This window comes from Tachypleus tridentatus, chromosome 9 (genome assembly GCF_004210375.1).
Source record: "Tachypleus tridentatus isolate NWPU-2018 chromosome 9, ASM421037v1, whole genome shotgun sequence".
Classification (NCBI taxonomy): Eukaryota; Metazoa; Arthropoda; class Merostomata; order Xiphosura; family Limulidae; genus Tachypleus; species Tachypleus tridentatus.
Window position 1 is genome coordinate 83,869,626 of NC_134833.1, and position 26,049 is coordinate 83,895,674.

The 26,049-nt window shown below is 30.6% G+C and overlaps 1 protein-coding gene across 4 annotated transcripts; it reads left to right on the forward strand.

Annotated features, from left to right (window-relative positions):
* The first annotated feature begins 473 nt into the window (after window positions 1-473).
* Window positions 474-26,049, forward strand: LOC143225645 (uncharacterized). 4 transcript variants are annotated; one of them, XM_076455437.1, is made up of 11 exons: window positions 474-607; window positions 5,376-5,454; window positions 6,422-6,506; window positions 10,676-11,947; window positions 14,552-14,788; window positions 16,626-16,772; window positions 17,645-17,747; window positions 19,111-19,242; window positions 20,147-20,233; window positions 24,889-24,987; window positions 25,467-26,049. In XM_076455437.1, the coding sequence occupies exons 1-11, from the start codon at window positions 594-596 to the stop codon at window positions 25,543-25,545; spliced, it is 2,334 nt and encodes a 777-aa protein (XP_076311552.1). In that variant the 5' UTR covers window positions 474-593; the 3' UTR covers window positions 25,546-26,049. The 4 variants fall into 4 exon arrangements, with proteins under 4 accessions (XP_076311552.1, XP_076311551.1, XP_076311553.1 ...); XM_076455436.1 differs by lacking the exon at window positions 474-607 and adding an exon at window positions 843-874; XM_076455438.1 differs by lacking the exon at window positions 474-607 and adding an exon at window positions 843-874 and having other exon boundaries at window positions 14,570-14,788.

Sequence of the window (26,049 nt, forward strand, 5' to 3'; positions counted from 1 at the left end):
TTTAAAGTTTTATGTTGCTTTTCAGTTGTTTTTTATCATCGATACATTTCATCTGTTACAACTTATTTTATAATCGATTGCATTAAATAGAAACAATCTAAATTTTACTTCAATAATAATGGATGAAAAAATAGTATATATCTATGTTACAGCTACAAACATCAAATAACACCATTCAATGTGTTATTAGAGTAATAAATTCCTACAACGTTCGGCGTTTCGGCGATTGTTTTGATATTCTGCAATAGTACATTTTGAAAAATTTACAATGATTAGAAGAGCAATATAGTATAAATATACAACCCAACTCCAATATTTAGATTAAGTTATTTGACTTATTTGTAAATTACATGTATGATACTTCTACTACAATTCGACCTTGTTTTTTTAAGAAGTGCAGGCTTTACATGCGTTAATTTAGGGTAGGTATGTCATAAAATTATTGTATTGGTAAATTCAACTGATTGGTTCGCTTAAAAGCACGTGGCATTTTAAAAAGATGTAACAGAGGGGTTTGGGTGTGCTAATATAATTGCTTTAGCCAGTTGTGTTTCTGTCTTAACTTTAGGTTTCTAAGGTGTAACACTGCTTGGATGGCTAATGAAAGGTAGGGGTTTCGTTGAGTGTGTAATTCAAAATTATTATTGATTAATATTGGTTATAAATGTTCTATTAATCTTTTGCGTTTGAGGTAAACGAGTAGAATTTCCAATAAAAATTGTATAGCTTTAAAAAGTTAAACTTGACATTGTAAGTCTAGAACAGTAGGAATAACTTGTACTTGCATATTAAAACTTTCCGCGGGTGCTTATGCATGAAAATCAGGCGCTTCCTTCGAGGGTATTGCTAACACCGGCATGAATAATATTAAAAGGTTAGACTAGAGCATTTTGAACTCATTTTGTGCAAAGGTTAATTTACCATGTATGAAGTTTGAGTTGAAATTAAAATTTTTGGCCTATGTGTGATATTTTGTCGCCTTTGTACTGTTTAGTTTTATTATGATTATATTAATTAAAATTTATCACTGAAATATTTTCATAAATTAAGTACTCTTCTCGTATCAACAATGATTATAATTTCTGGAATTTTTCATACCGTTTCGTTTCACTTTTATTAAAAAAAAGTACAAGTTCTAACGCAAATTTCGCATTGTATTGGTGAAGTGAATAGCGGATGGCAAGCTGGTATTGTGTATGCTTTACCTTGCGATTACAGAAAACAAGAGCTGATAAGTGACGCCTATTATTCTTATATTGATTACAATGAGCTATTCATTTAAATTTCTTTTCTTATTTTAAATAAAGACTTTAAACTGTCAGTATAATTAGATAGTGATAGCACACGATTGGTAATGCATGTGAACAGTTTAAAATTTCTTCCGGAAATAGCAGGTTATTATAAGAAATGTCAGCCAAAATACATTGTATGATTACGAATTATCGATGTAATATAATTATGAACTGTTTTCACTGTCTGTATGTGTGCCATACTTTAATGTCGAAATACGCATAAATCTATAGCAAATAAATGTTTTTAAGGGGACCAGCCCTTTCTGTCAAAGGATATTTGAATGTTGAAGACGATGTGAAGAATTTATGTCGTAAAGGTAGATATGACTTATTAAAATACCGACACGCGGATTTGGGAGACAAAATTGGCAGGCGAAACTGATTCAGCAATACTTCGACTGATTTCTGGGTAGCAATGTATAGGGTGGTTCGTAAGTCCTTACCCAACCATATACCTTGTGTATCTGTGTGCTGTCCCTCATCCTCGCTGCATAATATTATGCGACGCCATGTTCTGTGAGACATTTTCAAGTGTAAATGGGTTTACACTGACCATATTTCTCTGAAAAAAAAAAAAAAACATGCGCAACTGAATATAACATAACCTATGGATGGTTAGGGACTTAGGGCCACCCTGTACACATTATTTTTGTACTGCGTAAATGTGTTATTGCGACTTGCGCTTTTTTCACTCCCACTGAAATGGCTACGGGCGATTTTATATTCATGGGGGAAACTATTTGAGTTCTTGTTAAAGTTCATAATTATTATGTGAAATTCTAGTTTGATAGGTCGATGGAAGTATTCAACTGTGCACTAGGAATGTTCTATTTTTCAATTAACATAAGACTTCAGCAATGGAAGTTAATAATTATCAACTATTACTTGAGGGCCAATTATAATCGCTTTCTTTTTTTTTCTTGATTGCGAATTGTACTTACGAATATCTAAAAGTAGCGAGACAATGTAGTTTATCATTGATATGATATGAATGGTAATACGATTCGAAAAAGATCGCTGTATCACAGTGGTTAATTATAAAAGCAGAGTACACTGCTATTATTACGCTAAATATACAGTACGAAGGCGAAAAAAACGCATTAGGAAAAGTTCATGAAGTTTATTCCAACACAATTAAGTCATAAAGAAACATTTTCTTTAAATAATTTTATTTTTACGATAATAAAATTTTAAACTTTTTGAAGTTGGTTTACATAATGACAAATCGTTGACATTTGTGATAACTTTAGTCTCGCATTGCTCAGACAAACTGAGTTTTGTTATTGATGGGAAGACATTTTTAGTCAATGACTTAGATGAAGAAATGCACCTCTGATTTCAAACCAAAATGGGCAAATTAAAGGAAAGGTGAAAATAGTAACAAAAAATCACCGGTTTCCTATTTGTATTAGTAACAGTAGTTTTGAAAAATAAATTAAGATCGTGGCCAACCATTATTTACACCATACCTCTCCTCTTGGTATTTGTGTTTTTGCGATAGTGTGAAAGAAACATTGGAGTTACTGTAAATAGATGTAGTATTGGGTTTTATAGAGTATGAGATTTGTGCGTGTGTGCCACATGTATGTTCATTTTACTTAATCAGTCAAAAAGGGGAAACTTTTCTTATCAGATCATCTGAGAGTGGGTTTTTTTTTTTTTCTGATTGAAATGTGTTAACACTGATGTGGACTAGTAAGCTGTGTACCACAACCGTAAAATATTTTCAATCGCACTAACATTTTAATCCCGTCCAGTGCTACTGTCAAGCTGCCTTCTATGTAATCAGTAATTCAATAAGAAATTGTGGCAGTTAGCCTTTTAATAGCACAGGTGAAACTCGTTTAAAAAGTGTGTGAAGTGGGGAAGACAAGGGAACATTTTGTAAAACTGGGGTATAAATTTGGTTGCATAGAAGTTGAAAAATATTTAATTTTTTTTCTATATTCAAGGATATATCTGAAAGAAAATGGTGAGACTAGAAATGTGGTTAGTTTTAGTGGGAAACACAAGAATTATAGAAAGTAGTATAAAGAAAACATTTCTATGGGACGTGAAATAAAAACCATTATGGTGAATATATTACTGAATTGTTTAATAAGATTTAGTCATTGAGTCCAACTGTAGATGACTAGTTACCACAACCATTCTCTGTAAACATATTTACCATATTTTAACAACACTCTTTTTATACCTCCCCCTTCTATTTGAAGTGTGGAATTAAAAGTCACTTTTGTTCACATTCCATCTTGTGGAAAGCTAATAAAGTGTGATGGAACCTATCTTGGCATGGGTGTACATTATCCACAGTTTGAGTACTAATAAACAACAAAATATCTTTTCTGCATTTGTAAGACCAATAAGGAGTTAAATTGAAAAGAGTAAACCTTTTCAAAGGTTGATGTTTTAAACTATAGATTCAGAGATAGCAACCATTTCACTGATGTCTTTGAGGATGAAGTGAATTTAATGTGAGGAAATAAAACTTGGTACAGTTTGTGAGAGTTTGTCAAACTTGCTGTGGAATTTTTTCTAAAAAATGATTGATTAAATTATAATGAAAGAACTAATGTGGAAATTAACCGTGCACTATTCCATAGGGAGTTACTTTGGTAAAATGTATTTAGTGTGGAAATGGGGAAATTTTGTAAAAGACTAGCACCCATACTTTATAAAATATTACTTGCAACAGAATGCACAAAGTGAAAGTTGCACATTGTTGTGGTTACCTCATTACATGCATCTAATGAAAGAAAATATTACCCATAGAACCACAAAAGAGAAGATCATTATGGAATCTTGCTAGTATAGTGAATTTTATAAATTCTGATAGAACTTACTATTTTAAATTGATTTTCATTCTTTTGATGAATGTACTATGACAACTTTTGACTTTTATTGAAGTTGCTAAAAGTAAGAACTATAAAAGACTAGATGTGATAAGAGTTTTTGTTATAGGATACAGACTGTTGAGTTGATTGTCTTTTCAAATGCACAAAAATAACATGTTTATTCTGTTCTTTCTTTGTTTATTCACTCAATAAATAACTTTGAACTAGACTTGATGCAGTTTCCAACATGTACTCTTTGTTTTTCATTTCCTATAAATTTGGATTTGGGATGTGGACCAATGGTCTTGTAAACACTATAGTTCAGAAATGAGCATTATGTATTTTCCTGATCTAATCCTGCCATTATTGGGTTATGAATTTAACTCTAAGTTTATTCATGCAGATTCTTTCTGTGGAAATACCTGCTATATATAACTGAAGTAATGTAACAAGTGGTTTTTATTTCATTTCTTTTTGTGATTTAATTTTTGACATACTATTCTTAGTTACTTGTCTAATTGTATAGAATTGGATGGGTATATTTTCTTGTGTTATAGGGTTGTGTGTTGTCCTTTGAGTTATCATATTTTTGGTTGTCGCTTATTTGCATCATGGTTTTGCAAGATATTCCTATTAGTTGATAGTTAAATGTAGATATTAAATTATATAATATACAAAAACACTTGTGTATTTACTCATTCTTTAAATGACTTGGTTCTTACTTACTCTTAAGGTGCCCATTGTGGTTTAAGGGTTTTCTATAAACATGATTAACTTAACCATCCTCAATTCCCACTCCACATTTTCCTTGCAGCCTCTTTAATTGGTTGTTAATATTTACTTCTGAATGATGACATTCTCTTTTGTTTAGCCTTGATACTGAAAAATCTGCTTTTGTTTTGTTATTGGGGTTTCTTTGGCAGGAAACCTTTACACAGTGTATTAGTAATAATTTTGTTCAGTGTGTGTGTGTGTGTGTGTGTGTGTGTATGTAGCTTTTGTTATATTTGGCAGACAATCTTACCTATTCCATACTTTATATGAACAAACAGTACTCATCTAAATGATACTGACTTAGTAGTCTGTTTAATCTTAGTGAAAAGTAAGCCAAACCTTTTACTTTTGTTGCCTGTTTTATAGGGAATTGTTTAAGTATTCTTAATACTTAAAATGTAGTGTACACGAAAAGCAAGATATTATTACAGCTGATTTCTGACAACAGTAATAGTGAGCTCTATATTAATTCCAACAGTTGTCAAGTAGAAACTGTGGGATTCCTTGATACTCCTAAGCTTCTGAATCGGCATAAACAACAAGCAAGGAAAACTCAGGTTTGTTTTTAACAGCTTTCAGTATGATAGTTAAGTGATGACAAATTCATTTGAAAACATCCTAAAATAATTCTTATCACCAATTATTTTTTTTTTTTAGTACTAGAATATTTTCAATTAACTGGTTTGTTTTTCTCTCTACAATCAGATGTTATCACAGTTTAGTAAGTTTTTTTTGTTTATAAGCTCCTGAATTACGTTTTCCAATATTGCCTAATACTGAAAATTAACTTTTTCCATTGTATTTGGAAAGTATATTACCTTCTACTCCCACATTCTTGCATTATGACTGGGACAAATTATTTCCAAGCATTGTCCAAAATTGCTGCACGTGAGATGTAGTGGTAAAGTAACTTGGTATTTGTTGGCACTCCACCTAATTTTGATATGGAGTTTCCCTCGGTGATTTCTGCTCATTGCTTTAGTAACCAACAAAATGTGTAAGTGGACTGTATGACAATTGTGTACTGACTGTACCTGCATTGCTAGATAGGGAAGTGGTAACCCTAAATTCTATGTAAATATCCTTTAGGCAATTGACTTGGATAGTTTATAAGATAGTGGAAGTGAGTTGGGTGGTGTTCAAGCATATGATGGTGATGAAGAGGTAATGAGGAAAGATGTTAGCTTTTTATCTAGTGATTTAAAGTCAAGATGATGAACCTGGACCCTGCAGATGAACATATAAAATGTGTTAATGAGGGGAAACATTTGTCCCAGTTATAGTGTGAGCATTGAGAAATGTCCAGCTGCAATGAATGGATTAACTGTTATAGTAACTTTATGCAAGTAGATTTTGATACTCTCCATAACTAACTTTTCCCACTCCAATTATACAGTTTTGTTGTTTAACTTTTGTGTTAGGTTTACAATGGTGTTATTAATGAATCTTAACAAAAAGTACAGTGATACAATAATTCATTTTGTTGATTTTATTTTTAAATCTATTTGAACTTTGTTCTTTAAGTTATATACACATAACTTGAAGGAGGTATGGAATGAAAATGAGAGTAGTAAAGCAGAGTGCAGCCCTGAATACCATCCTAAACAAGGTAAATTGGTCTTTTGTTATTTATTCAGTTATATTCTAGCACTAGATATGCATATAAATGTTTTATACAACATATGATTGCAAAACTACATTTTAAATGGAATATAACTTTTGGCAACTTTATTAACAATAAATTAAAGCCAAACAAATACACAGGACTTCTTACTCTAGAGGGGGGGGGAATTATGAATATTTTGCTCAAGGTTCTAATACAATTCTAAACTGAATGGTATACTGACATACACATGTACTTTTTTATACATTTGTTTTCAAAAACTTACAACTAAATTCATCTTAACATACAAAGAATTAAGTAACTTTAATTTTATTTTTAAGTGACAAATTACATTCCCAGCTCTGCCCTTTGTGAAAGCTGAACAGATCCAGTGAAACTTGATAAGTAAAGTGAACTCTCGGTCTATAATGACATTTTGTTTTTGAAGCTGTTGTAATGCACTTAATGTCTTATTTCAAGTTTTGCAGGTTACTTTAAGGAGACTGCATTTCTCCATATTCTCTTAAATCAGGAAATGGGCACAAATTTACTGCAAATAAGCCAAACTGTAAGGATTATTATTTGCATTTTATTTAAGTAAACTCTTAAGACAGAATTGAGGATGTACAGCATTTAAGTAGAGAAACTTGGCAGTAATGATAAGTTTCATTGATTCTTCAAAGCAGCTCATTTTACAGTAGAAATGTGGTTAAGATTTCTACTATCTGAATTTGGTGATTTAATGGATAAAATTTGATCTGGAGTTTTTTCTTTTATAGAAAACAATTATTCAAGAAGAAAGAAATATCCTAAAATTACTTTGAATCAAAAGAGTATTCCATAATTATACTTGAGATTATTCAAACTCTACTACAAACTAGAAGCTAAATGGTGGGAATTGGAAAAGAGCAGAAAACTTGCAGAGTATTATATTTATTCTCTGCATTGTAGCTAGATATTGTATGTGTTTTTATTATGGGGAAACAAGCTAAAATTCTAATTTTTTTTTCTTTTATTTATTTTTGACTTGTAAAATTGAGGTATGAATTTCAAAAATGAAACTACAACAAAAACCTAATTACAGTAGCTGTTGTGGTAATGATGTAGGGATTATTCTGCAAATTAACTTTTTTTTTTTTTTTTTTTTTAATATGTGGGTAAGGTTTAAGTTGGTTTTCTTTGGACTGCTAAGTTAGCATGCAGGTAAGGTGGTTAAGGGGCATAACTTGTAATCTGAGGGTTGCAGGTTCAAATCTCCACAGCACAAAACAGGCTTGTTCTTTCAGCCATGGGGTCATTATAAAGTGATAAATCCCACTATTCATTGGTGAAAGAATATCCCAAGAGCTGGTGGTTGGTTGTGATGACTAGCTACCTTCCATCTAGTCTGTCACTGCTAAATTAGGAAAGGCTAGCACAGCTATCCCTTGTATTTTTGTGCAAAACTCAAAAACAAAAGTTAGCATTCTCAGTTTAATCTGTTTGTAAATGAGTTGATTGATCAAGATGCATCCACAAATAGGTTTTTGATATTGGATAATTATTGCACTGTTATAGCTTAATATGCATAGTGCATATATGAAGTTCAATACCTATATCCAATTTTTTTAATAATACTCTGCCTCATTTTACTAACCAGAGCTAGATTACTGCTAAAATGCTAACCATGAAGAGAAAGTCAAATATTTAATGTTTGCTTTATTATGATATTTTTACTTATGCATCTACCATGTTATTTTTTTTGTAAGTCGTGCTTTTCAAATTCAGTAATTAAGGTTTAATTAATAATTGACTGTCTGTCAATAATAACAATCTTCTAATGAACCTCCTTAAAACTGTTCTTTATAGAACAATGCATTGTGTGCTTTAAATCAAAAGCACTGAAATTAAAAGTACATGCTCTAAGGTGTTTTTTTTTATACTAGGAAACTAATCTTTAAAAACAAGAGCAACTTGCATTAAAGTAATTTCACCTTATGTTATACAATTATAAAGGCTCCTATTCTAGTAATACTCTTATTGAAATTTGATTTTTCTGTAGTACTATGTCTGAGAAGCTTGCTAACTAATGCAAATAAAATCTATTGCTAAATTTAGTTTTTTTTAAAATTTGGAAATAATAATAATAAACTTACACAAAAAAATCAATGCCATAATTTTTGTCTTTAAAAGTTCTTCAGATTGGATTATTTAAAATATTTCCTAGAATGGCTGCTTTGTCTATCATCAGTAAACTTTATATACTGTTTTAAAACCTTAAATTGCATCTAGTTTCTCACAGTAAACTTTTAGAAGCTTGTTTACACTCAATTTCTTATTGGTGGATTATTCAAGGATCGTATTAAGAGAAATACGTCGCTCCATATTTCAGTTTTTAATGGTATATTTAATTACAGTTATGTTAGTTCTACGTTTACCTGATACTTTACGCCATACTGTCTAAAAGTAGATTTTAAATCATGTTAAATGAATACTCTTCTTATTAAAATTGGACTTAGTCATTTAATAGTTTTACTTCATTATGTGAAGGTACTATAAATGAACTATTAATTACTGGTTTTAGTTTTCTTTAATTTGTTAGTTTGTTATGAGAGGGTTAGCTAAATTGCAGAATTAGCAATCATTTATGCAGGCATATTCAAGGCACCATTATTGTACTAACTTTCCTATAAAACTGTGCTCTGGTTTTTGACATTATGGATATATTCTATTAATTCAAGTCCAAAGCTTTGTTCTCTGTTTTACTGAGAAATCTTTAAAAACACTAATTTTAATAATTTAATTTTATTTTTTAATACTAACTCATCATTAAAACTTCTATTAAAATGTGTAGCAATGACTATCTTAAGTAGTGTCATTATGGTTACTTGACTCTGTGAACAAGTCAAGTTCATAACAAAGTGTACATCAGCTGTATATATGTAATTGTTTTATTAACCTCTTTAGCGATATACTAAATATTAAATTGTTGCCTTTAATGTTTAAGTGCATCTTTTATAGGGTTACCACTCATTTTGAAATATTTGAAGTTTTCATTGACATTCCTTTTTGTTAGGATTACCTTGTTATTGCATTACAACACTAGAAACAATGCTTTACTACCTGTGGTGGGCAGAGCACAAATACCCCCATCGTGTAGGTGTGTGCTCAACTTCAAACAAATACTTTTCTATTTCAAGCAAACCATTAAAATTCAGTGGTAAACAGCTTAATGCTTTTTTTACTTTCCAAAGTTAGCAAGTGTATTTTGAGTAGTCTTAAATACTAAATTAGCTTGTGGCATACTAAACTAGAACTTGCAAAGACTTTACCCCTAAGGTTTTTCATACTAGCTGAAATAATTAATTTAATTTTCATCTTATAACTTCTTAGAAGTGTAAAAGAACTACATGAAATGTGCATTCATAGCATTGGAATACTACTCTTGTTTTAAAATGACCCATTTATCTTGGCTGAAATAAGCATTTGTGTATCCATGTGTACCCTACATTAATGTGATGGTTTAAAATGGTTTATACAATAAACTTAACTACTTGTGCTTTTAACTATTGCACAAGTTTGTACACAAATTCTGACTTAAGTTGTAAATGATAGAAGGTTATTACATTGCAATGCAGTATATAATTGATCAGTAGGTTAAAATGGTGTCTATCATTAAGTTGGCTTAACATTTAATATCTCTAGTAGATTACAGATAACTGTTAATTTGTTTACTAGTTCTTATTGTTCAGTAGTCATCAGTGCTTTGTTTTGGATTTCTGTCTTCTTAGTCCATGCTTTATATGATAAATTTTGGTGTATTGTATAAAAATGTTACATTTTTATTTAAAAATGTTATTGAAGTGTTTGGGATGTACTTTTTAGAAAAAGCATGGTAATAAAATATTAGGATTTTATTCCTTCTTAAAGAGGAAGGACAATTTCGACTTGGTTATGTGTGTATATAATGTGGGAAGGTAGAAAATTTTTTGTTAAATTTGTACTGTCTTTCGTTATATTCTGAAGGTATTTAACTTGGTGTAAACACCTTTTTTATGTTATTGATTCTTAAAAATGTTAAACATCTATAGGTTTCTCTTATTTTAAGTATATTAATATATTTTTTATTAGTTTTATTTCCAAAATAAAATGTGTAAATAATCTTTTATTTTTTGATTTTATCTAAACTACTTTAGGACTACAGGTGGCACCTTCTCTTTCTGCAGGTGGTCACATACTAAGTGAAGAGTTTTCCTTAGCTGAAGAGAATTACTATGAAGATAACTTAATGACAGGACACTTGGGCTCAACTACACATATTGAGGAGCATGAAAACCCAACGGACGAGGATATGCTTGATTCTGATAGCCTCTTTTCTTGCATGGAAAATCTCAGTTTTTCTCAAAGCAATTCAGTCTTGTCCTCAAACATGCTGTTCAGTGCTAATAAAAGTATAAGCAATCTTTGCATTTCTTCTACTCCTCTTCATAAAGAGCAACTACAAAAAGTAAATGGCTCTTTTCAACAAACGGAAATGAGTGATTATCCAGATGTTCTGTTGTTGGAAAAATTGAAGACTTGTTTTGATGAGGAGCGAATTAAAGATATTTATGTGCTGAGTGGACGAATACAAGATATACTGAATCCAGAGGAAATTGAAGAAGTACTTGCACACAGTGGTGTTTATTCTGAATATATTGATGATGAATTATTGGAAGCCTTTTCTTTTGCACATTCTGAGCTCAATTCATTTAATGAAAATGAGAAAATTAAGTGCCAGATTGAAAATAAAGGGTACAAGTCTAAAAAAACAATTCATGCAGATAAGAGTCAGATTATTGATGTAAGAAATGACATAAGTATCAGAGCCATTTTTGAGGGTTACAGAAAGAGAGAGAAAAGCAAACAGAAGGTAGACTGTACATTAACAGATAAAACAAAAGATAAATACGTGTGTTTATCTCCTAATACCCAAGCATTTTTTGAAGAAAGTTTTAATAATTCTCCGACATTAAGGAAGATTTTGCCAGAACTAAAAAGTACGTTTCCTTCTGATGCTAATATCATTTACAATCATTCTACTGCTGAAAATAGTGTTACTAAAAATTCATTTGTATATAATTGTAGTCAAATAAACCAAAATATACCTGTGAAGAAAAAAGATAATTCAAATAGAAGTGTTGAAATGAAAGAATTTTCACAAACTATTAAAAGCACATTGGATAAGGAACCCAAGGACGTTGAGAAATATTCTAGGAATGCTTGTATTAAAAGCAAATGTGTTTCATCTGAGAATTGTGAAGAAACAAATAACTGTAATTTTGTTCATGCAGAAAATAGCAAAAGTGAATACTTTATTGAAACAACACACTTGGCCATAAACAGATTGGTGTTGCAGCGTACAGATACAGAAGAACTTGTTCATAATTCAGATTCTTTGAGTAATGCTGATGTCAATCAGGAGCCAGGTCTGTTATCTTTCATATGCTTGTCTTAACAGTGAAACTTGATTAATAGAAAGTCTTTATATGATGTATAAAGGGGAAAGACTTGCAATTTGTCACATATCACCTGATAAAACCAGTAAAATTTGAGAAACTATACAGTGATATAAAGAATGCAACTGTTAATGAAGTTTTACTTCTTGGAGGTTTTTAATTTTAGACATGTAGATTGGGAAATGTTTAAATCGCAAGGTTTTTATAAACTGTTCAGGATAACCTTTTTTCAATAATTAATTAGGGATCCAAATAAGAACAATGCTGTTTTAGATTTATTGTTGATTTCTAATATAGAATTGGTTGATAGAGGTTGGAAGGTATGGGTACATGTAATAATTTCTCAGATTTGTTTTCCTCTTTTCAAGATAAGGAATGAAATATTGAAGGAAAAATATTTTGAAGAGATGAGAATTACCTTTTGGAAATGTGACAACTGAATTAGTTCTAGATACTGATTGCATATAGAAAGTATCTCAAAAAATCAGGATAGATGTAAAATAAACTGTGGCTACAAGTTAAAACAAACATAAAAAAACAGGTTGGCTCACAAAGGGTGTAAAGAATGATATGGGAGGGGCATTATAAATATAAGCTTAAATTGACTGCAATGGGGGAGGGTAATTTGGAGGATTAAAGAAAGTTGAGAATTTGCTGAATGAGAAGCTAGGAAATCAAAATGTACAAAAAAAAGTGTAACGAAAATTGTAAAATTTAATAGTAAGGATTTCTTCAAATACATTAAGGGTAAACAAAATATTAGGATGAAAGTATAAACTTTGAGAGATATAAGAAAGGTAATATCTGATTGTGGGATGACTAGGCTGTTAAATTCTTTTTGCTTTAGTTTTCATTAATGAAAACTTAAGCTATGTTCCTTATCCTGAACAGTTTCTAGATGGAAATAAGATTGAAAAAGATCATCATATTAATTCTGAGCTAATGAAAAAAAATGTAATGTTGAAAAAAGGATAAGGATTAGATCTATGAGCCTTTTATACTTTATCCATTCTTGAATATTAAACAGATGTGAGAAGATTGAAGTTGGCAAATGTTACTCCTATTTTTCCAGAGAATAATTGCTCTAGCAACTATGGGTGTAGTGGTTTGGTTTAAATTTTTTTTTTTTTTGTAAATTCATTTACAAAAGTTTAACATTTTGTTGGGTAGTTATCATTGTTTCAAAAGGGAAAAAAAATTTGTATTGTGATCTTTTGGTATTTTGTAAGATTACTGCTTTTATTAATGAATGTATGGGTGTGGATGTATTGTATCTGGATTTTAGGAAAACATTTGAAAAAGTACAACATAAAGGCTTAATTTTTCCATAGGGGATGGGTTGATTCATTGGAAAGAAAACTGATTAGATGTAATAAAGTGGAGTTTGTTTTAAATGAATTTTGTCAAATGGATTAATGTGGCAAATAGTGTACACCAGAGTTCAGGGTTAGGATCTTTGCTTTTTATATGGATGAAGGAATTGCCAATATGTTAAGTTTGATAATTACAGTAAAATTTTGGGTGTTTCTGGCTGTGAGGAGGATGTTACTACTTTGCAAAAAAAAAAAAAAAAAAATGGATTGTTTGGCAATGTGGACAAATAAAGGACAGAAAACATTTAATTGTAATAAATATGAGGGGTTGTGTAAGGGATATCACAATTTCAATTATGAGCATAATTTTAATGAAAAAGTATATTTTAACATTGTCATAAAAAAAAAAAATGAAATGGTGTTCTGGTTTATATTGGTCTCTTAAACTATCTAAGCAGTGTGTTACTGCTAGTGGCAAGACGTAGGATTATAGGTTGTATATGCAAAAATATTGAAGTTATGTCATTGTATGGGTTATTGATTCAGTAACATGTGGAGAACTGTCTTCATTCTTGGATGTTCAATTGTTACCTAGGATGAAAGGTTTTTAATGAGGATAGGTTAAGGTTCCTGAATGTTTTTCTTTGGAAAAAACATTTTGGTTATAGGGGATTTGATTGAAGTGCTTAAGATTGATTAGTAATTGATAGTGATGTATCATATTCATATTTAATATGAAAATGGTAAGACAAGGAAACAGTTTTGTATTGGTAGGAGATATCTTTCATACAAAGATGGCTTTATTTTTCTTACAAGATGGTTGGTTCTTGGAAAATGTTGCTTTGAAATGTAGCATATGCTGTTTAATTTAAGGGAGTTTAAGGGAAAGCTTTTAAGTATTTAAATAGTCTGTTTTAGGTTTTTGGTATTTAATTTAGTGGACAGGATAGTATAGGTGGACAAAAGTAACTTTGTTAGTTTTCTGTTTTTAGGCACAGTTTTCCTCTCTTTTCTACATTATGATAGTATTAATCAACAGCTCAATTAAAACATTGTAATTAGAACTTAAAGTATGTAACATTTTAGTAAAAAATTATATAATGAAATGAGGTAATTTATAATTTGTACAAGTTGTATGTTTAAATGGTTAATAACATAATATCTCAATGTAAAGTATAAAAATGTATCATGGTAATGTAAGTTATTTCAGTTGTGCTCAATTACAATTTGATAAGATTTTTCAACAAAATTTTTATTCTAGAAATCTCATGCTTTGCAGCAGAGAAAAAGGAAGTACAAGTTTATCCTGATACATTTGAATTGGATTCCAGGAGTGTTGACCAGAGGGTTTTCTTGGCAAGCAATAATAGAAGTAATGTAGACAAGACTTCAAGTAGTGGTGATTTGGCAACCTCAAATGATACTAATTTCCAAGATGTTTTGGATGATTCTCCTACAACATGTAAAGTTTTGGGTGACTTTGATTCTTTTACAGAATGTAAGTCTCTTCTCAGGCTATTAGTTTATTACATTATTTTATAAGACATGTAACTATAGTGTCTATCAACAAAGTGATTCAAATTAGAAATTAACATATTAAAGCCAAGAAACTTTGAAAATTTACACATAGGAGAATTTTAACATTTATTAACGTGGCTTGGTATTATGAATGTGGACTTATTTAAATTTAATATTTTTATCTTTCAAATATAACAAACTAAAATTGGCTTATTAAATATTTAGCAGTCTTTCAAGTTTAGTACATTTGATTTTAACTTTTGTTGTTGTGAAGTATTATTTTAATCTAGTTTTGTTATTAGAGATCTACATCTAACAAACTTTTATATCCAGTATAGAAAAAATCCAACATACTACTATGTATCTTCAAACTATGTAATTAAAAAGAAACTTAATGTATAGGCAGATGTTAAGTTTCAATTACCTTTTAATACATTTAGATGCAATCTAAATCTTGCAATGTACAACTTTGTTCAAAAATCTTAAGATTTCATTGTTGAAGATATTTGCAACACTAACAATTACAATAAACCCATGTCTATTTTATTAATTGCAACTTAGTGCTCTGTTGCACTAAATCTCATGATCTGATAATATATTCAATTAATCTGATTTTCATATACTTAAATCCATGTTCTAAAACAACCTTAATTTAGAAAATCAAAAATTAAAGCTGCTAAAAGTTACTTATCTAACCAGTTTGTATTCATAACCTAGTTAAATGTCAGTATGAGGTTTTTCAAGGATAACCTTACTTCCCAATAGTTTGGAAACTGAGAAACTTAATTCCTAAACTACCTCACAGCTATTTAAAAAAAAAAAATTGCAACCTTTTTAGGCTGTCATATGAGGATAATTGATATAAATGGTGATCTGAGAGGTTAAAGATCTTCCAAAGAGGAAAAAAACTAGAAATTCAGGTTTGTATCAGTTAAATATTTACCAGTTAATAGAATAGGTTGTCAGTCACAACTTTTCTTGGAAAAATCTTAAACATTTCCAAAAACTGTAGAGGCAAGCTTTCTCTTTCCCCTAAATAGTAATGTGAAAATCTTGTTATGCTGTTGTAAGTGCTTGTATATGTAGGCTCTGAGTATGGATACTTAACCCATGTTGTTGTGATATTTTTTATTGTTAGTGTGTGTCTGATTTGAAGATGTGTGCCAAAAGTCCAGTTCATGTAATGATAATGAAAACTTACTTCTCAAGTCACTTGCTTGCTAATTCTGGACCCAGCATGACCAGGTGGATTAAGGCATTTGACTCTTAATCTGATGGCTGTGGGTTCGAATCCCTATCAGACCACACGCTCGCCCTTTCAGTCATGGGTGTGTTATGTGACAGTTGATCCCACTATTTGTTGGTAGGAGTAGCCCAAGAGTTGGCAGTGGGTGGTGATGACTAGCTGCCTTCCCTCTAGTCTTACACTGCTAAAGTAGGGATGGCTAGTGCAAATAGCCCTTGTGTAGTTTTGTGCAAAATTAAAAAAACAAACAAACTTGCTAATTCTCAGTATAATTAATTAATTAAATGCTATTTGCCAACTGACTGATTTAATTACTTCTGTAATTAATTGATTAATAACAACTATTTCTTTATATCATTAGAATGTTTTTACCCACCCCCCCATCCCAAGTAACTAAAATTTGTTGTCATATCAAATTTCTGCAAATTTCTAAGCATTATATATCATTACTACTGATATCAAACCTCATTATAATGGACAATACAAATGACTAATTTAAAATATTAAAATGCAGTTTAAAATAATATAGAAGCAGACTTTTTTAGTTGTATTTTCAATGTGTTGGTTGAAGGTTGGTCTGGTGAACTAATTCCTGAACTGACAGCAGCTGAAGAAATTGCAAGTGAGAGGAGTTGGAGGAGTTTTAAGTTTGATGGATTAGAAAGGAAAATTGATGTCAGAGTTATTGAGCCATATAGAAAAGTCTTTTCTCATGGAGGTATGTACATTTTGAAATGGTGGAGGATTACAATTTAATCAATTTGGTTTACTAAACTTTGTTTAAATCTTGAGGAAAACCCAACTTAAACTAATTTGTGGTGTACTAAATTATCAGGTTATTTTGGACAGCCAATAATTTCAAGTTATGACTTAAATACTGGCAGCTGTGTTCGATGACTATGATGCATCAATTGAAAGAGTACCAGTCTCAAAGTGCAAATTTAAGGTTCTTGGTTCAAGCTATAGTCCCTGCAGAAAATTGTTTATCTACACTTAATTGCTTCAAACTGAAATTGAAACTAGTAAGAATTTTTGTGACAAATCCACCTTTTTTTTAAATGTTAGTTAATATAAGTATTGTGGGATACCAGATTAGGACCTTTCTGTGGTATTTATTCTTGATCTTGTCTTTGTTGCATGCATTGTTTTAATCTCTATTTTAGCAGACAGTTTGAGTTCTAACAAATATAGAAACCAGCCAGTAAGAAATCTTACATTAATAATCATGAATTAAAGAAAAAAAAAGTTTCCTTTTATTAGTATCCGTGTTTACGTTACCTCCATGATGTTTCCAGAACCTGCACTTTTATAAGTGCTTGTGACTTTTGCATGATACTAGTGTGACTAAATATCAAAGTACTATAAAGTTTTTGATATTACATAAAATTTAACTTTTTTGCACTTCTCCAGTACATTTTAGACCCACAATTCACTATTTAGGATATCAGTCATAAAACTAAACATTTTAAACCTTTTGTTGTAAATATTTCTCTTGATATTCTTGTTTCTTAGGAATTTTTTTGCTTGTAGTTAAGCTCCAAGTACTGAACATAAATTATCAGATTTTTACTACTGTTTATTTTCTTACAGGCTATTTTGGCCCTAACAGAAATGCCGTTGTAATATTTAGTGCTTGTTACCTTCCAGACCGAAATCAATGTAATTATGACTATATAATGGATAATTTATTTTTGTAAGTATCCCTTTTTAATTACTCATTTGCTACTTAAATGGAATTTAATAAAGTAGCTAAAAAAAACTTATTTTTGAGTGGTTAATAAGACTTGAAATTCTCTTCTATGTGTGTATGATAGTTGGTTATCTATAGTTGTTACAGAAAGTACAAATGCTAATATACCTGATTCACCACAGTACATCCACATACAACAGTTTCATGTTGTATGCATTACCATTACTTTTTAACTTTCTACTTTATGTACAGTATATTGGAGTTGATTTTATAGAACATAGCTTTACATGCTTAAAAATGTATTTCTTCATTCTTTATTTTCGTCAGTTGTTAAATGAAGACATTTGTTATATTAAAATTGCTTTTACATAGTAACATAAATTATGTATGCAGTAGTGGAAATAATTATAGAAAAACATAAGCAGTTCTCATTGCAAAAGTTGAGTGTAATTTATGGCAAATAAATGGTAAATTTATTAATGACATGAAATGTTACAAAAATTAAAAATGATGATACATTGGCTTCCTTGCTTTACATGCAGCATATTACACTTGTGTTGCCATGTAATTTATTGATTTATGATGTGTGTATATATATTTTGCAAAGCTCTTGTTCCACTGCAAAATTAAACCAGTTTGTTGGTAGCATTTTGACCTTCCCATATACAATGAACAATGTTCATTACAGTTCTATACACATCAAGCTATGTTTTTAGGTGTTCAACTATCCTTTTAATTGTAATAAATAGCTTTACCATATTTTATTCTCTTTGATACCTAGGATTATTGTTTGGTTATAGGGTAAATCTCTGCTAATTGATTTGCCTTCTGAAGAGAATGGTGCGACGAACTGGAATTTGTGTGCCAGCAGAATACTCAACTGATACTTTTGCAGAATACTCAACTGATACTTTTGCAGAATACTCAACTGATACTTTTGCAGAATACTCAACTGATACTTTTGCAGAATACTCAACTGATACTTTTGCAGAATACTCAACTGATACTTTTGGCTGAGATATTATTTCGGTTCTGTAAAGATCCTACTCAAACATGTTTCGCTCTAGATGTCTTACTATATTATTCCAGGCTCATGCCTTTTGTATATTTAAGACATTTATAACATATTTAACTGCTGAATATTAAGAAGCCTTCTTGCTCTTTTAATTTTTTAGAAGGAAAAACATTGTCTTGTGTTTTTGTATATTTGTATGTACATATGAAATATAATCCAATTAAGTTTTAATAGAACATGCAAAGTACTAGCACTAAATTCAGCCTGGAGTTTAGTGCCAGACAAAATAAGTAACTATTTCTTGGTTAACTGAATCTGACTAAATGATACTTGATATTCTTTATATCCTAGATATGTTTTTAAAACAGTAGAAGAGCTAGTTACTGATAACTATGTCTTGGTATATCTTCATGGTGCCTCCAAGCAAAGTAATTTGCTGAATTTTAAGTGGCTTAAGCAGTGCTACCAAGCAATGGACAGAAGGTTTGTCATTTATTTTGTTTCTGGTGAACTCTTTAGAGTTAAAGTAAGATTAGCTGAACTGTGATTTATACATTCTGATTTACTCAAATAATAGTGATGTAACAATTCAACTATTTAAATTTATTTGTAGTCCATCTTTATTTTTACTGAATTTATCTATGTATTACAACTTTGTATTGTAGTTCTTGGTTACCAACTTTTCAGTTGGTGGGAAAACTGATAAGAGGTACAAGTTGTGAAATTTTAAAGCCAGCATGGTTAAAACTTATAATGAGCAGTTAGTGGTTCTGTATATCCTTACTTACCCAGTTTTTAATAAAGTATACATGGTCAGGACATGTTATCCCACATAAATTTCATTTAAGTATTTAAATGGAAAATTTATTTTAAAATAAACTATTCAAAAACAATTTTAAAAATGTGAAACAAGTCTTTTATTAAGTCTTATGATATGAAGTTGCCATATTACATGGGAATGTATTTATGATATATGTATGATTGTTTTGAAACACTTCAGTACTTTTAAAAAAGGTTTTGAAGTACTGTAATGAGAATGTTCTTAATGACTTTTCTTACAAACCTTGTTTAGTCATTGTCCTGATTGTTGCTGTATCATAGCTTAGTTTCATAAATATTTGATAATCAGTCAGTATTAATTCTGAGATAGTACCTTTTTTAAAACCATTGTAATGACATATAGATGAGAAAACAAATAACATTAATATTCTGTGTCCACTAATAGCTTCTTTAAGTAATAAGAGACTTTGGTGTGCTGGGCTAAAGATCTTTAACATATAACTTTTTTTTGTACTTCATTGTTTATAATCCTTAAATTTTGACATTCTTTTATGTAAGAGAAGACCAACTGTATAGTCCAACTTAAATATCTTTTTTCTTTTGTTAGGCTGAGGAAGAATTTAAAGGGGCTCTATATTGTTCACCCAACATTCTGGATCAGAACAATTTTACTTATGACAAGGCCTCTCATCAGGTAAGTAACATGGTTACAATAGGTGGAGCTGATAGTGTTTGGTGTGTTGACTAATGAATTTTGTATGTGATGTAATTAGAACATTGTGATCATTTCATGGTATATTATATTTATCAGGTCCTGTTGAATTATATAGGTACCATACTGTTAGTCTACAATTCTTAAGTTGGAACATGCTCGTGTATGTCTGGATTGTACATTTCACTTTTGAACATTTCATATTTTGAAGAAAACTTGTTTGTTAAAGCAGTAGAATTACATTAATCTAATTCACACATAGGTGTGAATAGTATTTCATGAAGTAAAATGTAGACCTTTCTCTTTTTAGTTAGCAACATTGTTTCTAATTAATTGGTTAAACATTAGATGTTTTTATTTAAATGAAGACATTTGATCATCAATAATAGAACTCCCAATTTTTTGTTGTTCAGCAACACAGTATCCTCAAATTTAATAAATATTATTAATGCATATCTGCTTTACAGTATTCTGTTTGTAATAAGAATTTTTTTTTGTATTTTATTACACTTGTGTATACTTAAGTATTCGAATTCTGTTAACATTGTTTTATGTAGCATAGTAATTAAATTGCATAATATGAAAGACAACTGCTACCTGAAATGACTTTTGTCAAACTGGAGAAGAATTTTCTAGATGGTAGTTTTAGGTAAAACCAATTTTTATCTGTATAGAAACATAAAACTTGAGAACCATTTATCTATGAAATATTTTTTGTATGAATGAAATGTATGCATAATACATCTGCCTCAAAAACTTGCACATTTATTTAAAATGATGCTGGTTATATTATCTGTATAGATATAAACTAAGTTTAACACCATCACTTCTTCCTTTTTAATACTATAGTGCTAATACAGTGGTTCTTAACCTGGGTTTAATCGAACCCCAGGGGTTTGGCAGAGTACAAGACATGCTCACTTTGTGTGTGTCTGTTCCATTTACTCCACTTGTATGATTTGTGATGTCATGCTCCACTTGACCATCATTGGCTGCAGCTGATCACATCACATCACTTGGCTTTAATATCTGTGCTGCAGGGAACTTTTGTGTGCTTAGCAGTTGACTTGACTGTAGTAATTGTGCATCATTTGTGATTTTTTTTTTTTTTCTCCTAATCTTTCAATCCCTTCATACTAACTGTCAAGCAAAAACAGAAAGTGGTCAGACGGATACATACAATATGGATTCATGTATAAAACTGAACATGATGGGAGTCAGCGTCCTCAATGCATGATTTGCAATGCCAAGTTGAGCAATTTTAGTCTAGCACCAGCAAAACTAAGAGAACAATCCCTAAAGCTGCATGGCAATAGGAAATACAAGAACACAATGCTTGCTGAATTCAAGGTAAAAAGAGCCAGTTTTGATGAAAAGTCTACTTTCCCAGTTCTTGGCTTTGCATCCATCGATAAGCCGATCCTCACAGCATTGTACAAAGTTGCGTACTTGATTGCAAAGCAAGGCAAACCACACACCATTGGTGAAGCACTTGTAAAACCAGCTGCATTGAAGATGGCAAATATCATGCTGGGAAAAGCTGCTGATAATAAGTTATCCCAAATTCCTCTTTCAAATGACACCATCAGCAGCAGAATAGATGACATCTTGGCTCAAGTAGTTGCAGACCTGATTTCAAGTCCAGCAAAATTCAGCCTTTAACTCGACGAGACCACCGTGTCCAATCTAAGCCAACTTGTTGTATTCATGTGCTTGTGTGAGGAATGATGAGATAAAAGAAGACTTTATATTTTGTAAGCCTCTTACAACAATAAAAACTAAGGCAGCCGATGTGAAGAAAATTGTGGATGACTTCTTCAGAGACAATGACCTTTCTGAGGATATGGTTTCTGCAGTTTGTGTGGATGGAGCTCCAGTCATGCTGGGACGAAACTCTGGTTTTGGTGCGCTGGTGAAATATGATGCACCACACATCATTGTAATGCACTGTGTTCTGCACAGGCATGCACTCACAACAAAAACCTTGCCTTCAAAACTGGCAGAAGTATTAAAAATTGTAGTGGAATGTGTGAACCTTTTGCAAAATATTGCCCTGAAGAACTGCATCTTCAAAGAGTTGTGTAATGAAATGGGCTTTGAATTTGAGGTACTTCTGTACCATTCTAATGTTTGGTGGTTATCCTGAGGAAAGGTGCTGAATAGTGTTTTTTGCCATGCATGTTGAATTAGCTCTGTTTTTGCAAGAGCACCAACATTGTCATGCAGATTGCTTTGAAAAATCTGAGTTCATTCTCATTTTCGTGTACATGTCTATCTTCAATGCTCTCAATCAACAGATGCAGGGTGGTGGAGTCAACACCATCAAAGCGGAAGAAAACCAGAAGGCTTTACAAAAAAAAAGCTACAGTTATGGAAACAATAAATGGAGAATGATAACCTCGCAAATTTCCCCCCTGCTGGACGACTGTGGAAGTAAGATCAAAGATGTGTGTGAAATCGGAGACATTTCTGTACCTGGGGAACTTAAGCAAGTAATTGCTCAGATGAGCTCAGTCTCTTGACAGACACTTCCCCTCCAGAGTCATATCCAGCATCAGTGAGACAGCCGTTCACGTTTAGTGTTGCAATAGCAGACGTCGATGATGAATACCTCGATGAAATCATTGAGCTTCAACAGAGCCAGGTTCAACAGCAACTTTTCAGAACAACAAGGCTGTCAACGTTTTGGTATCACCAAATCATAGAGTACCTCTTATTGCTAAGAAAACCCTCAAGATACTAATACAATTTGTTACAATGTATCTTTGCGAGCAATTCTTTTTGAGGATGGTAGACATAAAAACGAAGGAAAGGAACAAACTTTGTTGCAAAAATGATATGAGAGTGGCACTTGCCAAGGTGAAGCTGTGCATTTCTGAACTTGTCTCTGAAAGGCAACAGAAAAAGTCACATTGATTTGTAGTAAATATTCATTGAGTTATGTTTTTTTGTGAAATTCATGTTTTGTTGGTTTTGTTCTCTGAACACTGATAGTGTGCAACTGATGCATAGTTTATTTTGTGCACTAATAAAATATCTACTTATGTTTTGAATTTGAAAAAAAAAAATCATTTTATTTTTCCAACTACGAAGGGTTCAGTGAATGCAAGTACAAAAATTCTAGGGTTCAGTACCTCCAACAAAGTAAAGAACCACTGTGCTAATAACAATGATTAATATTCTTATTTAGATTATCTGATTTGCTATTTTTGTTTGCGTAAACATTTCTACTTCAAACACGGATGGAGTTTGAGTGTATTAAAGGACTAAAGTTATTTGCAAAGAAAGCAAAAATCTTTAAATGTTGTTGAAAAACAGTATATGTACAAAAAGAACATCCTATATCAAGCTCAAGAAGTAATTAGTTATTTTTAATTAAGAAATTGTCTAAAACTAAAAAGTACTTTTTGGAGAACGTATTATGTAAGATTTGTCATAATTGTAGTTTTAGTATGAGCATTACATAGTTTAAAATTTAAGTAAAACTATCTTGAATATTATGTTGTGGTTAAGATGCATTTAGATTTGCATCTAGGACCTCGTCAGTTTAGGCAGTATGAGGGCTATTTAACGACTTTGATTTAATGTATCACTAGTTTGTTTAATAAAAATAAATAACCTTTAAGTTCTTGCATAGCTTGACTAGGTCAGTCTGGAACTTTAATTTTTATATTCATTTGTTTACTGAATAATATAAACATTAATTTTTCTTTTGTGTTTTGAAGACCTGCTGTTAATTTCGTATAACTGTGTATATTTAGCTAAGCTTAAAACTGTGCTGTATAAATTAGTTAAACTTTGAACTTTTTTGATTTATTTATATAGTTTTTAATAAAGTCTTTACTTCAACTAGTTCTTTTGAATGTAATGAAATGTGGTAATTTCAGATTGAAAGCTTATTTCTTTTAACTAATCTTTCAGAAACGTTTTTACTAAAGCTTGCGATAAGGTATCAGTTTTTAATTGTTTAACATATTTTGTGTATATGTACATGCAGCTGATCTTTCTTTTTTTGTTTGTGTATAAACCGTTAAATTATTTTAATAAGTTGCAAATATTACTTCAATGTAAAACACAGTAAATGTACAAAAGATGTAATTTCTGGTTTGGTAAATTTATTAAGCTGGAGTAAGTTTGTTTTTGGCGGCACACCAGTTGTTTGTTGTTTTAAATATTAATTACCATTAAAATTCAATATAAACTTGGTATGGAGTTTTCTTTAATGGGCTGGTTTTTTTGTAAAGACTATTTTATTTCTTTAAACATTGATTTTAAAATGATTAATAAAATCTTGTACCAAAGAAACTAACTTCCCCAATAACTCAACTTTTTTGTAAGATAAACCTTCTTTTTGCATGTAATAATAATTGCATTCTAAACATGCTTAAAGAAAGACAAACTTCTTAAAATTTATGTGAAGTATGCATTCATTATTACACTATTTTGTATGCATTGAGATGGTGTTTTGTATACTGACTACATATTTTAGATGGGATAAAGTAAATGTTTAAAAATAACTTGCTGTTAAACATAATATATGGAAGCGTTTTATGGTAATTTCTAGTTAAACCCAAGTAAGTATGGATTAACTGGTTAAAAATAAATAATTACAATGTTTCCTTAATTTATATTTACAGTACCAAATTTATGCAGAAATTGCATTTTGTGAACAGTTTGCAGGAGCTGTTTGATATAATTTTTATAGATGACATGTTCATTCCTGGTGAAGTTAAACAGTAAGTGGACTTTGGATAAAATAAAAACAGAATTTATCAAATTTTTTCTTCAAATGTTGTAGAAAAGCAATATTCTTCTACTGTATATTTTTGAGGGGATTTGCATTAATTTGTTTTCAAAATATTAAGATTTTATTTATGCTCTAAATTAGTTTTTCTAATTCACACTGGTTCCTACAATTTGGGTTTCTTGTATTTTTCTACATTTCTAAGGCACATCTCTTTACAAAGATTGATATAATAATATTATGTGAATTTAAACTTTAATTTAGATCATTTAGTCAGCACTTGTTTCTGATAACAGATGAAATATTTGTTTACCATTATATCTAATAGCGTAGATAAAAATAACTTGCATTATCGTTAAGTAAAAACATGCTTCATTTCAACATTCAACAGACTTTGTAAAGTACATAAAGACAGGTGTTCAATTTTTATGCTGTTTTGATAAATACTAACTTTTTTTCTTTGAAATATAGACAGGAGTTTGAAAACATGATTCAAGAAAAGAAAAAACTGAAGAAAAAGAGTGGGATGTGGTGTAAACTATTTTGTTAAACACAATTTTTTTCAAGGCAAGAATGCAGCAAAACTATTTGAACTGTTCTACATAAATTTATATGATTAAACTTGTACAAATGTATAGTATTCAAAGCAAAATTGTTTGTGACAAACAGGAGGATTTACTGATGGACTAATAACCTTTTGGGTACAGCTTCTTTCAATAAATTGTGTAGTCTTATGAAGCTACTCTAAAACTTTTGTAAGATTGATTTTGAGAATGTCTCTAAAACAAAACTTCAACTCGAATAGAGTCGATGTGTAGTATATTATCAGCTTATATTAATCTATCAGTGAGATCATCTTTACTACATTTTATTTAATCTTTGATACAGTAATTGACTGGCATTTTTTAATAGTGTACAAAAATTGTGACTTTAGTAAATAATTTATTCAGTAGAAAGAAATTCAAGGTGTGTACAAATGCTTATGTTTGAGTGTGATCTATTTTTTAAACAAGTTTGAACATTAATGTGTGACAATAAACTTGATTAAGTGCAA